Below are 22,370 nucleotides of genomic sequence, written 5' to 3'. Positions count from 1 at the left end.
GTAGTCCCAGCTCGGCCAGCCCCGGGCCGCCTTGCCGGTGCTGGGACTACGAATCCCAATAAGCCCCGCGCGGCGCAAGTCTTCCGGTCTGGCGTCTGACGTCTTACCCGCCACAGAATCGGAAGTTCTGGACTGCAGTTGAGTGGAAATGGGCAACGGCGGGCGGAGCGGGCTGCAGCAGGGGAAGGGGAACGTGGATGAGGTGGCAGCGACTCCTACTGCTGCCTCGGCCTCCTGCCAGTACAGGTGCATCGAATGCAACCAGGAGGCTAAAGAGTTGTACCGAGACTATAACCACGGTGTGCTGAAGATAACCATCTGTGTGAGTTGTCAGGTGTGGGGTGTCCTTGAGAAGAAAATGGCGCGGCGGGATTTGGGGACCGCGAGGAGCAGGGTCCTCTGATACAGTCTTTAGTTGGGTAGTTGACATTCCCGCCCGGGGTCTTTGCATGAATATCTGTACTGATAGAGAACTCAGCTACCCAACAGCGCTTTTCTCATACTGGGGCATATTTGGGTGATACGACCTAAGCCGGCGAACGGACCAGACCGACAGACAGAGGTAGATGTGGGCATTTTGCAGATAAATTGAAAGATCAATTAGGTTGACATTTTGGTTCATGCCAAAGCTACTTACTTGTAGCTCTTCTCCCTTTGACAGAGAGATGGTACCATCCTTACCCTCCACAACCCATGTTGAATTCACCTACGATGCTTTTTAAAGGTTTCATCAATTGTCGTTATTGGATGTCTACTGTGTACGAAGCACTATGCTAGACGTTGGTGGTACAAAACCCAAAAATGAGGAAGTAAAAATTCTCATTTCAAGGTGTTCTTAGAATACCTTGAACTTTCTGATGATTTTCCATCTCAGAGTTAAGGCCCGAATCCCTGAACTGGCTTATAAGGCCCTATGGAGTCTCCTGCTATGCTTTCCCTTCTTTATTTTACGGCAGAGAGAATAATCTTATGTTTAAAGAGTCTACAAAGTTGGAGGTTCTTTAGGGGTATTAATTAGCAAAGAACCTGTCACAGAATAGACAATACATTTTTGTCCCATTTCAGATCTTGTGATTTTCTAATCTCTTTGGTATATTATGGTCTGTAGTAATATACAAGAGAATTGACAAACTGAGTGTATACCTGTATAATCTGTCAGTCACATAACGTTCTGGTGCATACACCCTCAATTTCTTGTTCCTCTCTCAAGTGCTTTCCGTCCTTTGTCAAAATGTCAACCCTTGTTAAATCCAACATATTGCCTGGTCTTGTCCCTGTACCCATGCACAGTACGTTGCTGGGGGAAAACAAATTTGTGACCATTAACCTCATGTAGGCCTTTCATGATTTCTGGCAATCTTATTTCGGTTTTTTTTTTTTTTTTTTTTGAGATAGAGTTTCCCTCTGTCACCCAGGCTGGAGTGCAGTGGGGCAATCTCAGCTCACTACAACCTCTGCCTCCCGAGTTAAAGCGACTCTCCTGCCTCAGCCTCCCGAGTAGCTGGGATTACAGGCCCGCACCACCACACCGGGCTAATTTTTGTATTTTTAGTAGAGACCAGGTTTCACCATGTTGACCAGGCTGGTCTCAAACTCGTGACCTCAAATTATCCACCCACCTCGGCCTCCCAAAGTGCTGGGGTTACAGGCATGAGCCACTGCGAAAACAGAAGAGAACTTCCACCAGGTTTGCAACAACATAAACCCAACACTAGGATTTGTTATTTCTTTACTGTACTGTGTTCTTCTGCCTTCTGCTGGATCATTCCCATCAGCATGCATACTGTTACTTCTTCCATCAAAAAAAAAAAAAAAAACCAACACCACCAACAAAATACACTTGCTGTCACTTCCCCCTTTAGCTTCTGCTCTTTTTCTTCTTAATTAGAAAGCAGACCTTCTAAGATATGTTTGTACTGTCTATTTCCTTTCCTAGTTTCTCTTGAACCTGCTTTAGTCACGTTCCCACCCACATTTCTTTAGAAACTGCTCTTGTTAAGATCACCACTTCCACTTTGCTAAATCCAGTAGTCGATTCTCAGTTAATGATCAGCAGCATTTTACCTCATTACTTCCTCCTCCTTGAAATGCTGTGTGCACTTCCCAGGACTCAGTGCTCTTCTTATTGTCTTCTTACTTCACTGGCTATTACCCCTCAATCTCCTTTCTGCTTTTGCTTCACCTCCCTTACCTCTTAATCATGGTGTATTCCAAGGCGTAGTCATCGTGCCTCCTTCTGTCTGCATGCTTTCCCTTGAAGAGCTCATTCTGTCTCATGGCTTTAAATACCGTCAAAATTTTGACAATTTCCAAATTTATATTTCTACCCTGAACCTCTTCCCTGAACTCCAGACTTAAATGTCCAACTACCTACTTGACTTCTCCACTTGGATTTCAATAGACAGCTCAAATATACCCATCACAGTTAGTGGCAACTTCACCATTTTAACTCCTAAGACCAAGAAACCTTGGTGTCATCCCTATTTCTACTCTTCCTCTCACATCCCATATTCAGTTATTCAGCAAATCCTGTTCTGTCTTCAAATTATGTTCGGAATCCACTACTTCTCACTACTCCTGCTGCTACAATCCTCATCCAAGCCACCATCATGTCTACCTGAACTATTGTTGTAACTCCTATCTGGTCTCCCTACATCATCCTTGCACCTTTTCAGTCTTCTGTCCACACAGTAGCCAGGGATTGATCCTTTAAAAATGTAATTTAGATCATATCATCTCTTTGACCAAAACTTTCTGATGATTCTCCATCTCAGAGTTAAGGCCCGAATCCCTGAACTGGCTTATAAGGCCTTATGGAGTCTCCTGCTACTCTTTCCCTTCTTTATTTTACAGCAGTCCCGCTGGCCTCCTGGTGTTTCTCAAACCAGGCAGGTTCCTTCCTCAAGGCCTTGGCACAATGCCTGGAGCACTCTTCTATCAGGTATCTGTGTGACTAATGCCCTTACCTCCTTCAAACATCTCAGAGAGTCTACTCTGACTACCCAATTGAAAAGTATGATATGCTTCCCAGTTTTACCTTTCTCTATAGCACCTATCTTCTTGTAATCTTGTATATAATTGACTTAGTGTTGTGTGTCTTCTCCTACTGGAAAGTAAGCTACACAAGGACAGACATTCTGTCTGTTTTATTCATTAATGTAGCTGTATCACCCAGAACGGCAACTGACATTTAGTAGCCACTCAGTAAATATCTGTTGAATAAATGTATCACTTCCAGGTTTTTAGATTAGCATATGCTTGGCCATCCAGGTAGGAGGAAGAGAACAAGATCTTATATGTGGTCTAAACTTAGTAACTTTTGGACTGGTCCAATTAAATGGTCCATTTGGAAGATGATAACCACATAACTGAATGTGGTCTGAAGAAAAGCTAGTATTTGTATATGCATTTTAGTTAGTAGTCTTTAATAATACAAAAAATCTCTTTTTGTTGGCATTAAGCTAACAAAATCCCTTTGCTAAACAACAGGTGTTTATTTTGTTTATGGAAAGGCAAAATAATTATTGGATAGCTGTTTAGGTCAACATTCACTTCCCCCCTCCCCTTTGTTCCCTAACATCATACTCTTTCTCCCAAGAGATGGACTTTGGAGTTATATTTGGAATATTGAATGGTGGCACAGTACTTTATGGATTCGTTATTGTCCACAGTCATTCCATAATGAGACGGAGTGTCTAATGGCCTTGTCACTATCATGCTAATGCACACTAAACTTTAGGCCATAATAGCACAACTCAGGGAAAATCTTTTTTTTTTTTTTTTTTTTTTTTTTTTTTTTGTTGAGACGGAGTCTCGCTCTGTCACCCAGGCCAGAGTGCAGTGGCGCAATCTCAGCTCACTGCAAGCTCCGCTTCCCAGGTTCACGCCATTCTCCTGCCTCAGCCTCTCCGAGTAGCTGGGACTACAGGCGCCCGCCACCACGCCCGGCTAATTTTTTTTTTTTTTTTTTTGTATTTTTAGTAGAGATGGGGTTTCACCATGGTCTCGATCCCCTGACCTCGTGATCCGCCTGCCTCGGCCTCCCAAAGTGCTGGGATTACAAGCGTGAGCCACCGTGCCCGGCCGGGAAAATCATTTTGTTGATGCCAGACTAAAAAGTTAAACCATGAAGCGATGAATTATTTTAAAGGCTCCCCAACCTCTGAGATACAAAAAGTAAGAAGTTTTTAGACATTAGACTATGTGTTGTGACATAATCTCCAGAGTTTCTAAGTGGTTACTCATACATACTTTGGTCTCTTCCCTACCAAACTTGGAGTCAGCAAGGTCCTCAGCCTGATCGCCCACCTGTATTTTTCATCCCAATCTCTTTTCCTTTTGCTCTGCTTGTTTTTTCACTGCCATTCCTCCCAGCTTGCCTTTCTGTGTTTCTCTGACTTTCCTCTAATATATCATGTGTCCCTTGCTTTTAGCCAATCCTGCTGCTTCAGCTCTTCACAATTTATTATAAGTACGCTTAAAGATACGGTACTTTCGGCCGAGCACGGTGGCTCACGCCTGTAATCCCAGCACTTTGGGAGGCCAAGGCAGGCGGATCACGAGGTCAGGAGTTCAAGGCCAGCCTGACCAACACGGTGAAACCCTATCTCTCTAAAACTACAAAAATTAGCTGGGCGTGGTGGCACACACTTGTAATCCCAGCTAGTCGGGAGGCTGAGGCAGGAGAATCGCTTGAACCCGGGAGGCAGAGGTTGCAGTGAAGCTGAGATTGCACCACTGCACTCCAGCCTGGAGAACAGAGTGAGACTCTGTCTCAAAAAAAAAAAAAAAAAAAAGATACAGTACTTTTTATTTGCTATAGGGCTTGGCTTATTTTAAGTGCACAGATATTTAATAAATTCATTATTATGTTAACAAAACAAAACTCCTATAAGAGTCTCCTAAGTTTCCATTTCCTTCAGCACTACAGCATTCAGCTCCCACCCTTGGGATCCTAGATGCAAAGATAAATAAGACACAGCCCTACCCTTGAGGAGCTTAAAGACTTAAAGAAGGGAAAGGAATGCTCCTAGAGATGACAGGAAGGAAACAGCAGGAATATTTAAGAAAAAAATTGGTTTGGCCGATTTATATTCTAAAAGAGATCTGATTCATTAGGCATCGGAGAACACAGCAGGACAGAGGAAGTCATATCCATGTTTAGACAGGTGGCGGAAGCAGCCTGAATTCCCAGAGTATGCTTGGTCCTTGTGTTGCAGGGATTCTTTAGAGGAAGATTTTTCTCTTTTCAGGATGCTTGCCTGTAAAGTAGTAAATGAAACAATTTTGCCAAAATAAGAAACATAAGAAACATAGTTGCTAAATCTGGGCAGGCGTGATGATTCACACCTATAATCCCAGCACTGTGGGAGGCTAAATCGCAGATCACTTGAGGTCAGTAGTTCAAGACCAGCCTGGGCAACATGATGAGACCACCCCCTGCCCCCCACCCATCTATACTAAACTACAAAAATCAGCTGGGCATGGTGGCACGCGCCTGTAGCCCCAACTACTCAGGAGGCTGAGGGGGGAGGATCGCTTGAGCCTGGGAGGCAGAGGCTGTAGTGAGACAAGATCCCGCCACTGCACTCCAGGCCTAGGCGACAGAGTGAGACCTTGTCTCAAAAAGGAAAGAAAAGAAAAGAAACGAAACATATATACTAAGTTGAATAAATACAACTCCCAGTGGTTTGTTTTGGGATGTCTACATTTGTTTGTTTGTGTGTGTGTGTGTGTGGTGTGTGTGTGTGTGTGTGTGTGTGTGTGTGTAGCTTTCCTCTTTACATTCAAGGTGAAGGCAGAGGGAAAGGAAGTTGCAAGCAGCACTTAAGGGAAAAGCAAATAATAGAGGGAGAACAAGGAAAGTGAGGTGTAAACTGAGAGGGAACCAGCAAACTAATGACTTCTCAGCGTTTATAAAACATGCCGAATGCTAAGAAGGGAAATGGGCAAAGCACATAGCATATCACATACTACCAGAAGCTGCCTCCTCTGTTTGATTTCATATCACCCTGTGCTTATCCCATTGTAGCCGTTGGATGTTACATAGTCTGATGACTGTGCTCATCAGACCATATCATAGAGGCATGTTTGTCTTTTGCTTCTAAACTATTAGGTCCTTGAGGATAGAAATTGTGGCTAGAGGTGAATATCTAGCAACTTGGAAGTTCCTGGTCCATAAAATGGCCAAGAAAAGAGAGTGATTTTTATACATGTAATAGCCACTCCAAAGACATTTGTCAAACAAATGAATGCAAAAGGAGTAACAGCTGCTATGTCTCCTGATGCTGGTTTCTGCCTACCTCCTTCCAAGTATTGTCCAGATCCCCAGCCTTAGACTTGTGATGCTGTCCAAAAACGGGTTTTAGAGAATATTTAAAGGACAGAGAGAGGACCCCTGACTTCTTAGGGTTTCCATTTTAACATGAAGCAGCCTCTCTGGTGTCCCAATCTTGCATGTAGAAAGGAAGGAGATGTGTTCCACGTGAGTAGCCAAGGGAAACCTATCAAACAGCTCTTTGTCATGGACATGGAATTTCTGATTCTGGGGCTTCTGTTTAGATTCTGCCTTACTCCCTGCTCAGGTAAAGAACTGCAAAAATATTAACTCCTTATGCCTCAGTTTGATTAAGCAGATTTTTTTTTTTTTGAGACGGAATCTCGCTCTGTTGCCCAGGCTGGAGTGCAGTGGCATGAACTCAGCTCACTGCAAGCTCTGCCTCCTGGGTTCACGCCCCATTCTCCTGCCTCAGCCTCCCGAGTAGCTGGGACTACAGGCACCCGCCACCACACCCTCCTAATTTTTCTGTATTTTTTTTTAGTAGAGATGGGGTTTCACCATGTTAGCCAGGATGGTCTCGATTTCCTGACCTCATGATCCACCTGCCTCAGACTCCCAAAGTGCTGGGATTACAGGCATGAGCCACTGCGCCTGGCCCTAATTAAGCACATTTAAGTTTGAGGTAACAGCACATCTCCCTTCATTGGATCACTCGGTAACTGGAAAACATACCTATTCTTGTAATGACACAAATGAAGTGGAGAAGCTATTTAAATTGGGAACACATCCAATGTTTTATTACATTTGAATTGCAGGGTCAGTATTCTTCAGTGCACTTCATTTTTCTTCCAGCACTTTAATGTAACTAAAAGGCCAGCCTAGAATGTTTTTACACTCGCAAGTCTTCTATTTTATCTTCTCAAAGTTTCCAAATGTTATGTGTTTGAATTGTAGCCATTCCAGTAGTCCCCATTCTCTTTGGGGGATACGTTCCAGGACCCACGGTGAGTGCCTGAAACCACAGGTAGTGTGGAACCCAGTTACCATCAGTTGGAACACGTTTCTGTTCATGCCTTCCACCCACAAATGTAATACTTTTCCCATCTTTTTTTTTTTTTGAGAGAGAGAGACCGAGACAGGGTCTTGCTTTGTTGCCCAGGATGGGCTCGAACTTCTGGTTTCAAGCGATCCTCTCACCTCGGACTCCCAAAAGTGCTGGTATTACAGATGCGAACCATGGCATCTGGCCCTGCCATTTCTATCTTAGCACTTCTCACATACTGTGGCCTTAATTTTTGCAATTTGAAATGCTACAGCAAAACTAGCACAATTTTTTTTCTTTACAGTTGCACAGGTAGAAGATTCATTCTTACCATAGATCTTAACCTCAGCATAAGATTGGTTTTTTCCTTATTAGTCAAGAACTTTCACCTTTTCACTTAAAGCATTTTACAGCTTCTCTTTGGCTGTAAAATTGCCAGCATCACTACTCTCAGACTTTGGGGCTATTATTAAGTCAAAGGGTGACTTGAACCACAAGCTCTGCAATACTGCGATCCTCAAATCTGTTAACCTGGACAGCGACTAGATGACTAACAGGTGGGGAGCATCTGCCACGTGGACACACTAGACAAAGGGATGATTCACATCCCGGACAGTGGAGCAGGACAGCTGGCAATTTAAAACTTATGCTTATTTCTGGATTTTTCCATGTAATATTTTTAGAATGCTGTTGACCTTGGGTTACAAACTGCAGAAAGCAAAACTGTGGCTACGGGAGGACTGCTGTAGTTTTATAAAGTGAATAGTAGCATTGATGCAACTTTGTGAATAGTACTGCTTTAGAGGTCACATTTCTAATGAGCTTGTTTGTGTACACCTGCATTTTTTATATTCTAATGATGTTGGAATTTGGTAACATTGTAATCACATGTGTCTAGAGATTCTGAACTCTAAATTGGTGACCCTTCATGGGGGAATAAAGCCATTTAATGTGAATTGCTAAGAGCCAAGGGAGCCTTGATTTGGGAACCTAGAGCTAGGCTGCACAGCCTAGTTCCTTACACAGCCCAGCACTCTCCATTGTCTCTACTCTAGCACAGAAAGACCATATTCTTTCCATATCCTTGGTGTTACTGGAGAAAAACCCAGGCTTCCCCTGTTATCGGCCACCTCAGCATCATTGGGATCATGCCCCATTCTTTACCTACTTGCAGCTCTCAGTAGTTCTGGGGACAAGGTAACTTTGCTGAGTACTTTTCTCCAAATCATGTACCAAGAACCATAAAGTCAGGGGCATCTAGCCAAGAGGCAACAATTTATCAATGAAAGTTCATTATAAACGTATTTTATAATAATTCCTACAAATTGAAAGTGGAATTGGACATAGAGTCTCTATAGATTGAAAGTAAAATCTTCTGGAATACTTTCCTGCCTAAACTCAGTCTTTAAATTAGATATATTTTTCGCTTCTTGAATATGAAGTTAAAATATTAATATTCCTAGCCTAGAAGATTATATTTAGTCCTTTGTGAAACCCTTTCTTATATAAATGAACATTTTGTATCTGAATGGAAGTGTATATAAATAATTGCTAATATGGCCATATTGCTATATGTGTCCAAAATAGACTCTGCTGTTTTGAAATCCTTGAGGATTTCAGAAAGTATACATTTGCTTGTTCTAATATTATCTTGCATTATTTCAGAAATCCTGCCAGAAACCTGTAGACAAATATATCGAGTATGATCCTGTTATCATCTTGATTAATGCTATATTGTGTAAAGCTCAGGCCTACAGACATATTCTTTTCAATACTCAAATAAATGTAAGTTGTGATAATTTTATTTTTTAATTTTATTTGATGCTGTTGCATTTTAAAAGAATAATAAGAATTTTAAACAGAAGTAAAGAATATTATAAAAGAGGAAAAAAAATTCTAATGTGAGAGTGGGTCTTTTATTGCAACATATCTGGAAGTTTCTAGAAATAATAGATGTTGGTTTTAAAAGGTGCACAATGCTTAGTGAGTGTTTAAGAATGTGGTCGCTGGCAGGAAACTGACAAGCCATAATCTGAATTACCTGCTAGTAAATTGAAACAATCATCACTGGTTTTTAACAGAATATGATTAGACATATCCAGGTAGGGAGAGAATTATACCTAAATGAGGTAAGCAAACATTAAAAGAAAAATGTTTTTTAAAAACATAATGTATTGCATTTTATACTTTGCTATTAAAGGAATGTATAAGGTAAATAACATTCAGTTTAATCAAAGTCCTGATTTATAAAGTTGAATTTTTCAAAATAAACTTTTAGTTTATTGAATTGTGAACTCTTTAATAGTTTGGGTAGAGTTGACAGATAACATACAGGACAGTCAATTAAATTTGAGTTTCACATATACCATGAATTAATTTTTTAGTATAAGAATGTCCCAAATATTGCATGGAACATACTTATACAATAAAAATTTATTCATGGTGTATGTGAAACTCAAATTTAACTGGGTGTCCTGTTATTTTATTTATTTATTTATTTTGAGACAGAATCTTGCTCCATCACCCAGGCTGGAGTGCAGTGGCGTGATCTCGGCTCACTGCAGCCTCCACCTCCTAGGTTCAAGTGATTCTCCTGCCTCAGCCTCCCAAGTAGCTGGGATTACAGGCACGAATCACCACGCCCAGCTAATTTTTGTATTTTTAGTAGAGGTGAGGTTTCGCCATATTGACCAGGCTAGTCTGGAACTCCTGACCTCAAGTGATCCTCCGCCTCAGCTTCCCAGAGTATTGGGATTACAGGCATGAGCCACTGTGCCCAGCCTCTTCCTCACTTTATATTGATGGAGAAAGTTCAACCTGAAGGAGGAATACATAGAAAAAAGCCCATTTTTGTTGCCTAGTATTTTTTATTTTAGCCAAAATTTCAGACTCTTAAGAACTTCCAGGTTTTAATTGTTCTCTTTTAATATATTGAGTCATACTCATCCAGCCGGATATATTTTTTAAAAATTGATGTTCAGACTAATAGTTTCTTATTCAATATTATGGAATCTTCAGATTAAATCTATTCTCTTATTGCTGTTCCCACATATATATGAATCACAAGTTTTTTGCTTGATTCTGTGTACAGGACAGAAGTCAAAAATGTATAATGAAAGGTGAACTATTATTTAAAGCCGTGATTCTTAACTAGGGGTGCACATTAGAATCCCCCCAGAACTGTTTCAAAATATAGATGTCTATGTTGTACTATGAAGATTCTGAATCAGGACCAGGGCTCAGACATTTAAATTTTGAAAAAAATCTCCCCATGTGCTTCTGATGGACATTGCTGATTAAAACTCACTGATTACAAAATGACTACAATTAGCCACTTAATTGGGCAGTTCTGAATTTGAAAAGTGACTAGGTGGGATGCCACAAATACTCTGTACCTGTTGATATTAGTGCAACTGTTTCCTTACCTAATTGAATGGCAATGTCTCTGACTGTCAGATCCATGGAAAACTCTGCATATTTTGTTTGCTTTGTGAAGCATACCTGAGGTGGTGGCAGCTTCAAGATTCCAACCAGAATACTGCCCCTGACGACTTGATCAGATATGCTAAGGAATGGGATTTCTATAGAATGTTTGCGATTGCTGCTTTAGGTAAGGAGATGCCACACTTTCCATTCTTAGTTAACTATTCTTACTTAACTAATCTGGTTAAAACTAAGACATGTAGTCTTAATCGTTGGTGAGAAGAGCTAGTTAATACAGGACTTGAGATAAAATTTTCAGCTTTACCACTACTAACCTATGAGGTGAGTGTGTTTGAATCACCTGCTTTTTAAAAATTTGTTACCACATATATGGTATGGAAATAGTTATGCTTATCAGATTAGAAAGTTTCATAAAATATTTTGAAGCACAATATTGTTGATAAAATTCTTTTATTTTTATTATTATATATTTTTTTAAGACAGGGTCTCACTCTGTTGCCTAGGCTGGAGTGCAGTGGCACAGTCACAGCTCACTGCAGCCCTGAACTCCTGGGCTCAAACAATCCTCCTGCCTCGGCCCCCCGGGTAGCTGGAACCACAGGTATGCACCACCACACCATGCACCACCTCCAGCTAATTTTTGTATTTTTTGTTGAGATCGCGGGGGGTTCTCTCCGTGTTGCCCAGGCTGGTCTTGAACTCCTGGACTCAAGCAGTCCTCCCACCTCAGCCTCCCAAAGTGCTGGGATTACAGGTGTGAGCCACTGTGCCTGGCCAATAAAATTCTTAATGTTTAAGTTTTGATTATCCAATCTGAAAGTTAGCTAGGTCCTATCTTTATTAATGGAGATAATTGCCAGACATTACCCAATGTGTTGTACTAATTGCATTATACTAATGCAGTGTATTTAATAGGGTTTGGTATTTTTTGTTACTTGTTACTTATCTGAGTGCATGCAGGGAATTTGGCTACTCCTCAAAATTCCTTAAGTTCAGGAAGTGCTTTTCAGAATTTCACTTCATAAGTTATTGTTTTCCTATTGTCAGAATTGTGTTGAGCTAATTTCTGTGACTATTTTATTGCTAGTTCCATGCTTCTCTGCTTCTCAACTCCTTGATTATAATGAAATCTTACTTTAGTAATACTAAGTCTCCGGTGCACTCCAATATCACATTTCTGGGCTGTATGTCTTCTTTTGTCCTCTTTTTTTCTCTATCTGCTCTCACTGTCTTGGTCATGTAACCTGTCTGCTGAGAACTCTCAAATGTCCATCTCTAATCTAGACCTTTCTCCAGACCTCCAGACTCTGCATCCATCTGCCTTCTCAACACCACTGGATATCTAATAAATCACCATACCCATAATTAAGCTCCTCATCTCTCTGCCTCTACCACAGCCTTCCCCTTCTCAATTGTAACTCCATTCTTTTAGTTGCATTAACTAGAAAGCCCTGCAGTCATCCCTGATGCCTCTTTCTTTGATACCCCATAGTCTCACTTCCTATTTCATCAGGAAATCCCATTGGCTCCACCTTCAAAGTACTTCTACTTTTTTTTTTTTTTTTTTTTTGAGACGGAGTCTCACTCTGTCGCCCAGGCTGGAGTGCAGTGGTGCAGTCTTGACTCACTGCAACCTCTGCCTCCTGGGTTCAAGCAATTCTCCTGCCTTAGCCTCCAGAGTAGCTGGGATTACAGGCACGCGCCACCATGCCTAGCTAATTTTTGTATTTTTAGTAGAGACAGGGCTTCACCATGTTGGTCAGGCTGGTCTCGAACTTCTGACCTTGTGATCCGCCCGCCTCTGCCTCCCAAAGTGCTTGGATTACAGGCATGAGCCACTGCGCCCAGCCACACTTCTACTATTATACTACTACTCTCCATTCCCTCCAGGGCTGCCACCCTGGTGCAGGCCACCCTCATCCTTCACCTACATGACTACAGTAGCCTCCTTGTTGGCTAGCCCAGTTCTCCAACTGTGTATTCGCACGCAACACAGAGTAGTCCTTTTCAACCAAATCAGATCATGTCACTGTTGTGCTAGAACACAGTAGCTCCCCGTTTCATTCAGAGTGCAAGCTGAAGTCTTTACAGCTCGCCTTGTACTGGAATCTGCCCCTCCCACTACGTCTCTCATTTTATCCACAGCTGTCGTCTCCCATGTGTACTCTGACCCTCCCCATCTAGTTAACTTGCTTCAGAAACACTGGATGAGCTTCCATCTTAAGGCCTTTGAAGTGGCTCTTCCTGTGCCTGGAATGCCTATACCCCTGATGCCCAGGTATCTGACTCCTGCATACCCCTCAAGAGTTGGCTAAAATGACACTTTCTCAGTGAAGTGTACCCCGATCAACACTACCACCTCCCCTGACACTCCTGATCTCCTGTTCCGGCTCTACTTTGTTTTTCTTATGGTACTTAACATTTAACATATCACAGAAGTTATTATCTTTTGTTAGTGCCTTTCCCCACTAACATATCAACTGAATGAGGTCAGGGCTCTTTGTGTTAGTCACGGTTGTAGCTCAAGCACTTAGGTGCCTGGCCCAGGTGCTTAATAAAGATTTGCTTAGCTGATTGAATGAATGATTGCATACATTCATGCACGCACTCTAACTTGAGCAAGTCACCATCAGTTACACTTGGTGATTATTCATTCACTATTCATTATTATTCATTCCCTTAAGAAATATTTTTAAATACTTATTAGGTGCCAGTTACTACTTTAGGTATTAGAGATATATCCATGGAAAATACATAGAAAAATCTCTGCCTCCATTATTATTTCATTACTAAGGCTAATGACAGCTTAACCACCATGATGTCCAGTCTATCGATAATTTTGTATACAATTTGGACTTTGCAACAATTTAAAATATTTGAAATATACAAAAGAATATGTTAACCTTTTTATCTTGTGAAACATAATACTACTAAAAACATCCTTGAGCACATCATCTAGCCCAAGAACTAGAACCTAATATGATTTTAAACTTTAAAGCAAAGCCTCTTAAAATTTTTTTTTAATTTTTTTAAGAGTCAGGGTCTTGCTCTGTCACTGAGGCTAGAGTGCAGTGGCACAGTCATAGCTCACTGCAGCCTGGAGCTCCTGGGCTCAAGGGATCCCCCTGTCTGCGTCTCCTGAGTAGCTGGGACTACAGGTACATGCTACTATGCTGGCTAATTAAAAAAAAAAGAAAATTTATGTAAAGACAGTATCTTACTCTGTTGCCCAGGTTAGTCTTGAACTCCTGGGCTCAAACAGTCCTCCCATATGGGCCTCCCAAAGTGCTGAGACTGCAGGCATCAGCCACTGCTCCTGGCCCTTCTTAAAATTTCTAAAGATAAACTGTTATATGTCCATATTTTGTATATACTATTAAAAACCAGGCTTGTTTTTAAATGGGTTTGAATTCCTATAGCAACTACTCTGTAGTAGATATTTTGATGCTTAATCAGAAGTTTCTTTCTACTATTACTTAACTTTTTTATGTGTCTTAGTCTAATCCCTAATTAGACTGTATAGTCCAAAAGAATATCTTGGCCAGGCATGGTACCTCACGCCTGTAATCCCAGCACTTTGGGAGGCCAAGACAGGTAGATTACTTGAGCTCAGAAGTTGGAAACCAGCCTGGGCAACATGGCAATACTCTGTCTCTACAGAAAATACAAAAATTAGCTGGGCATGGTGGCATGTGCCTGTAGTCCCAGCTACTTGAGGGGCAGAGACAGGAGGATCTCTTGAGCCCAGGAGGTCAAAGCTGCAGTGAGTCATGTTCATGCCACTGCACTCTTGCCTGGATGACAAAGACAGACTCTGTCTCAAAGAAATAAAAGAGTATGTTACATAAATAAAGCATTTTATAATTTAAAAACTGCTTTTACAGGAATTATTTAATTTTCACAATCATCCTCGGAGGTAGGTAGGTTAGGGGTTCTCCCATCTATAGCTGCAGAAACATAGATGCATAGATTTTCCCGAAGTCTCACAGTGGGTCACTGTCAGCACTGAGACTGAGGAAAGTCTCCCGACCCCCTTCAGTGTTTTCCACACTGGAGTATTCTATAGGTAGGTAGCAGCTCCTTCTGAACTGACCTGATCAATGAGAGCCTGAGGGCTGGTGTAGTTCCATAAATCTCGTAAATCCTAAATTTAAAAGATGTTGAGGTTATCTGGTCTAGCCTGTCTGGTGCAAGAAATCTTTCTGTCTAGACTCCTAAGAGATGTTGTAGTTTTGAGTGTCTCCAGTGACAGGAGTCAACCCACCATTGTTAGATGGTTCTTGTTATTCGCTATTCATTCACTATTTATTCATTCAAGGAATTATTTATTATTATTTTTATCCAAAATCCAAGCTTTACAATCTACCTGAGTAGATTCTTGTAGCTGACAAGCCTTTTAGTTATTTTGAAGGGAGATAGCATGTCTCCCTTGAAGAATACATCATATTTCATGGATGTTAACCATCCTAATTTTTTTTTTTTTTTTTTTTTTTTTTGAGACAGAATCTTGCTCTGTCGCCCAGGCTGGAGTGCAATGGCGCGATCTCGGCTCACTACAAGCTCCGCCTCCTGGGTTCACGCCATTCTCCTGCCTCAGCCTCCTGAGTAGCTGGGACTACAGGCGCCTGCCACCATGCCCGGCTAATTGTGTTTTTGTATTTTTAGGAGAGACAGGGTTTCACCATGTTAGCCAGGATGGTCTCGATCTCCTGACCTCGTGATCCACCCGCCTTGGCCTCCCAAAGTGCTGGGATTACAGGCATGGGCCACCGTGCCCGGCCCCTAAATTATTTTTATTGATCCTAATCACCTACATTTGGAACCTCTTTAGTTTGGCTTTATTAAGTTTAAAAAAGAAGATAGTTGTTTCTGCTGTAATATAATACGTGTGTCCAGAGAAACCTGATTCTGCAGAAACCTAAACTGCTAATAACATAGCTTATATGGGGAAAAATAAAATGAGGGACTGGCCACTCAGAATGGATACAGTTGGGTAATCAGATGACTAACAATCCTAATAAAAATTACAGCACAGTTAAAAGAGATGTTAAATTCCTAGTTAATAGAAACTGAACAGATTGTGCTGTGTTCCGACTGTAGGACACAGTGGAACTATTGCTGCTGCTAATCTGGACTCTGTCCTATGAATACTTTCTGGAAGTGTAAGGAATTGCATTTTAAAATGTTGTTAAAATGAGTAAAGGAAGTCTCAGTTAACAATATTAAAAAATCATGTGAATAATAGGCACTTAAATAGTGGAAGAATGCATAAAGAAAAATGTCTTCCTGTGTTATCCCATTCTTAGGATAGGTCCCATCTTTCAGACTGAAAAGCCTCCATTCGCCTGTTTTATTCTTTGGAGATCTACACTGAAGATGTTTAAGCAGAATCTTACTTCCTTCAAGGAACTTCAGAAAGTTGATGATTACAATTCTAATGGAGTTACTTTTTCTTCAGTGGATAATGTTTCTGAAATTATACCAGCAGGCTCTGATACAAAAGCCAGGGGTTTATTTAAAAAAACAAACAAACAAGAAGAAAAAGAGATTGTGATCTTGAGAAAGTATTTCTTATGAAGTCAGCTAATAAGCTGTGTTTTAGAATTGTGGTTTATTTGTTTTTAGGGGGATATATTTTGGATGGGGACATTCATACTTTTATTTTCCATTTCTTCTTTAGAACAAACTGCCTATTTTATTGGCATTTTTACCTTCCTGTGGGTAGAACGGCCCATGACGGCGAAAAAAAAGCCCAACTTCATTTTGCTGCTGAAAGCATTATTATTATCTAGCTACGGAAAACTCTTGCTGATTCCAGCTGTCATTTGGGAACATGACTACACACCTCTGTGCCTCAAACTCATTAAAGTATTTGTTCTTACATCAAATTTTCAGGCAATTAGAGGTATGTTTATGTGTTTATTCTGCCTTCTCAGCTTTCAACCCATAAAAAGCTTAAAGCCTTGTTTCTGGGGTGCAGTTTTTATATAACCTGTTGAACACTGGAATTCTTCATTGCATAGTAATAATACCTAACACTTCTATAGCACCTTGTACATAGCATGTACTCAGTGTTTGTTACATTTACCCACATAGTACTTTATAGTTTTCAAAATGCTCTCATATGCATCTTCTCTGTCCTGTGAAGTTAGTAGAACAGCCATTATTTGATTTTATGAATGAGCTCCTGGGGCTCTGAGGGTTAAGTGACTTGTCCAGAGTTACATGGCTGGGCAGTAATCAAGTCAGGAGAGAATGCTGAGTATCTGCCTCGCAATCCGGGACAATTTCTACTATACCAGGAAGAGCAACCCTGTGTGTCTTCTTTTTTCCCATATATTGTACACAGTGCTATTTTATTTATTTTTATTTTATTTATTTTTTTGAGATAGGGTGTCACTCTGTCACCCAGGCTAGAGTGCAGTGATATGATCACAGCTCACTACAGCCTCTACTTCCTGAGCTCAAGTGATCCTCCCACCTCAGCCTCCTGAAAAGCTGGCCACAGGTATATGCCACCACACCCTGCTAAATTTTTGTAGAGACAGGGTTTCGACATGTTGCCAGCCTGGTCTTGAACTCCTGGGCTCAAGCAGTCTGCCCACCTTGGCCTCCCAAAGTGCTGGGAACAGGCATGAGCCACTGTGCCTGGCCGAAGTCCTATTTTAAATGAACTTATTACCTGATACTTTTTATCAGAATGCTTGTCATCTTGCAAACTGTGACACTGGAAGTATCATTTTGTTGTTGTTGTCGTTATTCTCTTATAGCCTTAGAATTTTTTGTTTTCTCCTTTGATATTCACGGGAATCTGCCGCTTGATTTGAGGAGGAGGGGCTCAGTGTTTTGTTGTAAGCAGAGGCTTTGGTTCTCTAAAAACATGTAGATGGAAAAGTGGGAGAAGGTAACAGCATAGATTAATAAGAACAAACATTGATTTTTCTAAAAACAGCTTTACAAAACAATTCATACTAGCCCAAAATTTCCATGTCAATATGGTTTCATTAATTCTGAACCTATTGGCTGCCTTCTCTTTTCCAGTGACCCTAAACATCAACCGTAAGCTCTCCTTCTTGGCCGTGTTGAGTGGCTTACTGCTGGAAAGCATCATGGTCTACTTCTTCCAGAGTATGGAATGGGATGTTGGAAGTGATTGTGCCATCTATAAATCTCAGGACTTCTGAAGAGGTACTGAAAGCATGTAGTGTTCATGCATTCAGACATGTAGCCTTCTCAAATTAGACAGATGTCATTGTAAAAGAAGTCGGTGCCCTTACATAACCCATTCTCTAGCATCTAACTGCCTCTAGGTCACCCTCATCTTCCTCGAGGACTTTACTACATGGCCCCCAGGCGTCTTCACTTTAGTTCCTTTTGTCACCCTCTGGGACATCAATATCCATGTTTTTGTTGCTTCTAGGGTCCTATCCTCACAATTTTTCTAACACCTCCACTCCCACCCATTCTACTAGGATTGCAGACTCTAAAACTGTCTCCTACCCTTCCCAACCATTCTCCACCCTCCCTTCCCCCATGCCAGCTTTTTGCTGCCTTTCTCACCTCTACTCTCTTGACCTCTCACTTTCCTGTACTTCTGACCTGCCTTGCCTTTTTCAACCACACCTGGAACCTACAGGCTGTGTTGTGCTCTTCTCTGTTAGTACCTTGACATCCATCAGCTTTTGCCTTCCATCATACACGCTTTGCTAAGGCTGTTTGGGTGAGTCTTGCCACCTGTCTCCTAGAGAGCCTCGCAGTGTTTCCTGAGCAGCCACCTCTGCCAGTGCACAGAACTTCAGAAGATGTCATGCTGCTCCTGTGCCTTCATAGTCACCTCCAGTGACCCTCCCATCAGAGGGCCATACCTCGATTGTTTTGTTCTGGTCATCCCCTTTGTCTGCTCTGACTTTGCTGAGATTTGAGACCTTCGCAAGTTCCTTAAGCTTCCCTCTTCACATCAGTTCCTCTTCAGTCTTCCTTGTTCTTTCCTCCTTCTCTCCTTCCTATCTCATGTTGTGCTCAGCTTCCTCTCTGGGGCTGTTTCTGACCTGTGGGTGTTCCCCTCCCTCCAGTCACAGCCAGACTGGATGGCAGCCTCTGTGTTAGGAAGCAGGACCTTAGGCAGGATCCCGGAAGGCTGGGCCAGAGAGTGAGGAAAACACTGGAGCAGAGGGACGCAGACCCCCGTCAGGGAGAGTTGAGGCCACGCTTTGGTCTCTCCCTCCTCACTCTGTTACATCCTCCTTGCAAGTAGCGGCTGTAAAGCTTCTCTGCCTCTCCTAACACGCCATCCTCCACTCCTGTTGCCTCAATCTCTCTTCATGCCCAGCTAATCCTCCTTTTTGGGTCTTCAGACATATCGCTGCTTCATTGATCCTCAATCCTGTATAGCAGCTCTCTCCCCTCTGCCTATGTACATGCACAGCTCTTCATTCCGGAACAGTTGATGTAAGCCTGCTTCCCCTGTTTCTTCACTACCTTTCCTCTTTGTAAAACATACTTTCACCCAGAGTCTCTTGAACCTATGCTCCTAAAATTCACAAGGAGAGCAGGGCACAGTGGCTCATGTCTGTAATCCCAGCACTTTGGGAGGCCAAGTCAGGAAGATGGCTTGAGCCCAGGAGATCAAGACCAGCCTGGGCAACATAGTGAGACCCCATCTTTACAGGAAAAAAAAAAATAGCTGGGCATGGTGGCATACACCTGTACTCCCAGCTACTTAGGAAGCTGAGGTAGGATGATTGCTTGAGCCCATGAAGTTAAGGCTGCAGTGAGCTGTGATTGTGCCACTGCACTCCAGCCTGGGTGACAGAACAGATCCTGTCTCAAAAACAAAAAAATACACAAGGAAGCCACTTCCCGCTTGTTTTCTGAGTCCTCCTGCTCCCTTAGTTCTGCTCCAGAAACCTCTGGCTCTTGGCTCCTCCTGAAACAGGCCACCCAGTCCCTTCCCCGTTAGATCTTTCTTCACTGACTTCTTTGCCTGTGCCAGGACTCTGTTCTCAGCCCTCTTCCTTCCCGTCACTGTGCACATAACTGTGCACTTTCCTTCCAGACCTCATACCTCCAGCTTCCCCTCTCTGCCAGGTCCCCTGCCTCCTACCAGGACAGTCCTGCCATTACCTCAAGTGTCCATGGGTCTGATATGGAATTCGGTGTCACCTGCACTCTCCTGTTGAAGCAGAGTCCTTTTCTGATAGTGTTTCTCTTGAAATGCTCCTCATCTCTTTTCACCCACCTCCTGCCTAAGGGTTCTAACACCTCCAAACCAGCCTGCAACCCATACTGCTGCCATGTAAGTCTTCATGGAGCACCATTCCTGGGGGCCTTCTGAATTTTTCCTTAATTTCTGATTGCTGACATAGGAGTTTCTTGTGTCTTTCTGAAGAATGTCTTTAGTTTTCTCTGAGCATTAGTGTGGCCCTCCATAATGTCATCATCCTAATTCTTCTCCCCAGGCATGTTCCTACTTGAGTTCCACATCCACCACAGGTCCTCTCTTCTCCAAACTTGCCTTATGCTCTCCTTAGGTCCTGCAGGGCCCTTGTCTCCACCTAACCAGATAGGGTCAGCTTTGCCTCTCCATGGAATAAGTGAAGACTTTCCAAAAACTCCAGTTTGCAGTGCTTACTTTTTCTGTTGACCTCCTAGTGCTCAGCTTAACACCTACAGTAGTCACGTGCCCAAGAACTTCTGACATTGCCCCAGGGTCAGATCTTTTGTTTCTACTTTTCATAAGTGCATCTTCTTGTCTGACAGTCAATTATAATTTATGGTTAGGAAAATAAGGTCACATATCTTGAACCACTTGAAAACCATTACCCTGTTTTTTATTATCTCATGTTTTATACTTATCTATGTCTGCCTGATATTAAAATTTCATGTGTTTATGCCTCACTCTCCCAGCCTGTTCAGAAGTCTGGTGCTGGGAGAGGCATGCCTTGGGTTCCTTTGTATCCACCTTAACTCAGGGCCTGCCCTAGTAAGTGTCTGTCAGTTTGATTTTCAGCAGAATGTGTCATTCTAAATACATCCTTTATTTTTCACAGTTTTATTCTTCTTTACTATCTGTGGCATGACCAGCTGTATCTGAAAGAGAAAAGATGAAATATAAACCAAACTCCTCATTTCTGTTGAGTAAAATGAAGCAAAGATTGGAAACACTTTCTGAAAAAGAAAGCAATGATAATAGCAGTGGATACCCACCCCCACAAATGCACCCAAGAGACAAGCCATTTACCTACAGATATTCACAGTCACACATAGAAACACCCAATGGACACAAGGAATGTTGCTGCAGAGACTGAATGACATGCAACAGGTGAAGGTTTATACGTTATACACAAGCCCAGGTAAGCGCTCATAATTCACACATAATAAAACATCTAGGTTTCATTCCTTTGACATGTTTATATCTTTTTAATTTAAATGTTGTTACTGGCTTAAAATATTTTGTGTTCTTATAATAGAAACGCTTTTAATAAAGTCAGAATAAACCAAGTTTTTGTAAATTTTCGATTCAATAATTAAGGTAATCTTTAAAATTGGATGATCCAAAAATAAATGATAATGAAAACCACTGAGTTATGTACTTTGCAAGGGTAAATTACATCTGAATAAAGCTGTAATTAAAAACAAATAACACCTCTCCCCTTTCCACTCTCCCTGTTTCATTCATTTGTTCTTTCACTATTATTCATGCCACAGATACTTACTGAGCACCTGCTATCTCTGTGGCAGACCCTGTGGTTACAGGGGTGAATAAGACATGGTCCCCTTGAAGCTTACTGGGCAGTGCTGGATTTGGAAGTATGAGTAGAGAATCACAGTGCAGTGCAATGAAGAGGTGGGGATAGGGTGCTCGGGCAGTACAGAGTAGCAACACCTATTGCAGCATTTGAAGTTGGGAGGGCTTTGGAGAGGAAGTGGAAAGGAGAGGAACTTTCCAGTATCCCTGCTGGAGAGAACAAGAACACATGCTGAATTAGAGGGTGGAGAGTGTGTCAGGGGGTGTGCAGGGCCTGAAAGTACATAGACACCTGGGCGAGGCTCGGCAGTGGGGGCTTTACAGTGACACTAGGAAGTCATGTAAATGTGGGTTATAAAGAGCCTTTTGTAATTTGTCCCCAAGGACTGTGAAACCAGCACAGCTAGTTAAAGAGAAGAATCCAAAGATTAGAAAAAATTAATTGGAGTAACATCTCAAAACAGCCACAGGACAGAGAGGACCATTGACCACCAGATGGAGCCTGTAAGTGTTAAGGGGAGAGAGAGAACAGGATTCAAAGGCACAACCAAAAGGAAAAGGTCAGTTAAAAACAAGTGTCAGAAGCCATCCACAGTGGCTCATGCCTATAATCCCAGCACTTGGGGAGGATGAAGTGGGCAGATCACTTGAGCCCAGGAGTTTGAGACCAGCCTGGAAAACATGGCAAAATCCTGTCTCTCCAAAAAAAAAAAAAAAAAAAGCCAGGCTTGGTGGCACACAGCTGTAGTCCAAGCTACTCAGGAGGCTGAGGTGGGAAGATCACTTGAGCCTGGGAGGCAGAGGTTATGGTAAGCCAAGATCGTGCCACTGCACTCCAGCCTGAGCGACAGAAAAAG

The 22,370-nt window shown here is 42.1% G+C and overlaps 1 protein-coding gene across 2 annotated transcripts; it reads left to right on the top strand.

Moving 5' to 3' along the window:
• The first annotated feature begins 91 nt into the window (after window positions 1-91).
• Window positions 92-21,266, top strand: ARV1 (ARV1 homolog, fatty acid homeostasis modulator). 2 transcript variants are annotated; one of them, XR_004030072.1, is made up of 6 exons: window positions 92-322; window positions 8,988-9,107; window positions 10,779-10,932; window positions 12,912-13,044; window positions 16,447-16,671; window positions 17,808-17,954. XR_004030072.1 is itself a non-coding variant. In XM_030812698.1 (6 exons), the coding sequence occupies exons 1-5, from the start codon at window positions 149-151 to the stop codon at window positions 17,948-17,950; spliced, it is 816 nt and encodes a 271-aa protein (XP_030668558.1). In that variant the 5' UTR covers window positions 92-148; the 3' UTR covers window positions 17,951-17,954; window positions 20,817-21,266. The 2 variants fall into 2 exon arrangements, 1 of the variants encoding a protein (XP_030668558.1); XM_030812698.1 differs by lacking the exon at window positions 12,912-13,044 and adding an exon at window positions 20,817-21,266.
• The last annotated feature ends 1,104 nt before the right edge of the window (window positions 21,267-22,370 follow it).

The sequence above is a fragment of the Nomascus leucogenys genome, chromosome 5, assembly GCF_006542625.1.
Source record: "Nomascus leucogenys isolate Asia chromosome 5, Asia_NLE_v1, whole genome shotgun sequence".
Classification (NCBI taxonomy): domain Eukaryota; kingdom Metazoa; phylum Chordata; class Mammalia; order Primates; family Hylobatidae; genus Nomascus; species Nomascus leucogenys.
Note: the sequence above shows the minus strand (reverse complement) of the source record. Positions and strands in the feature narration are given on the sequence as shown.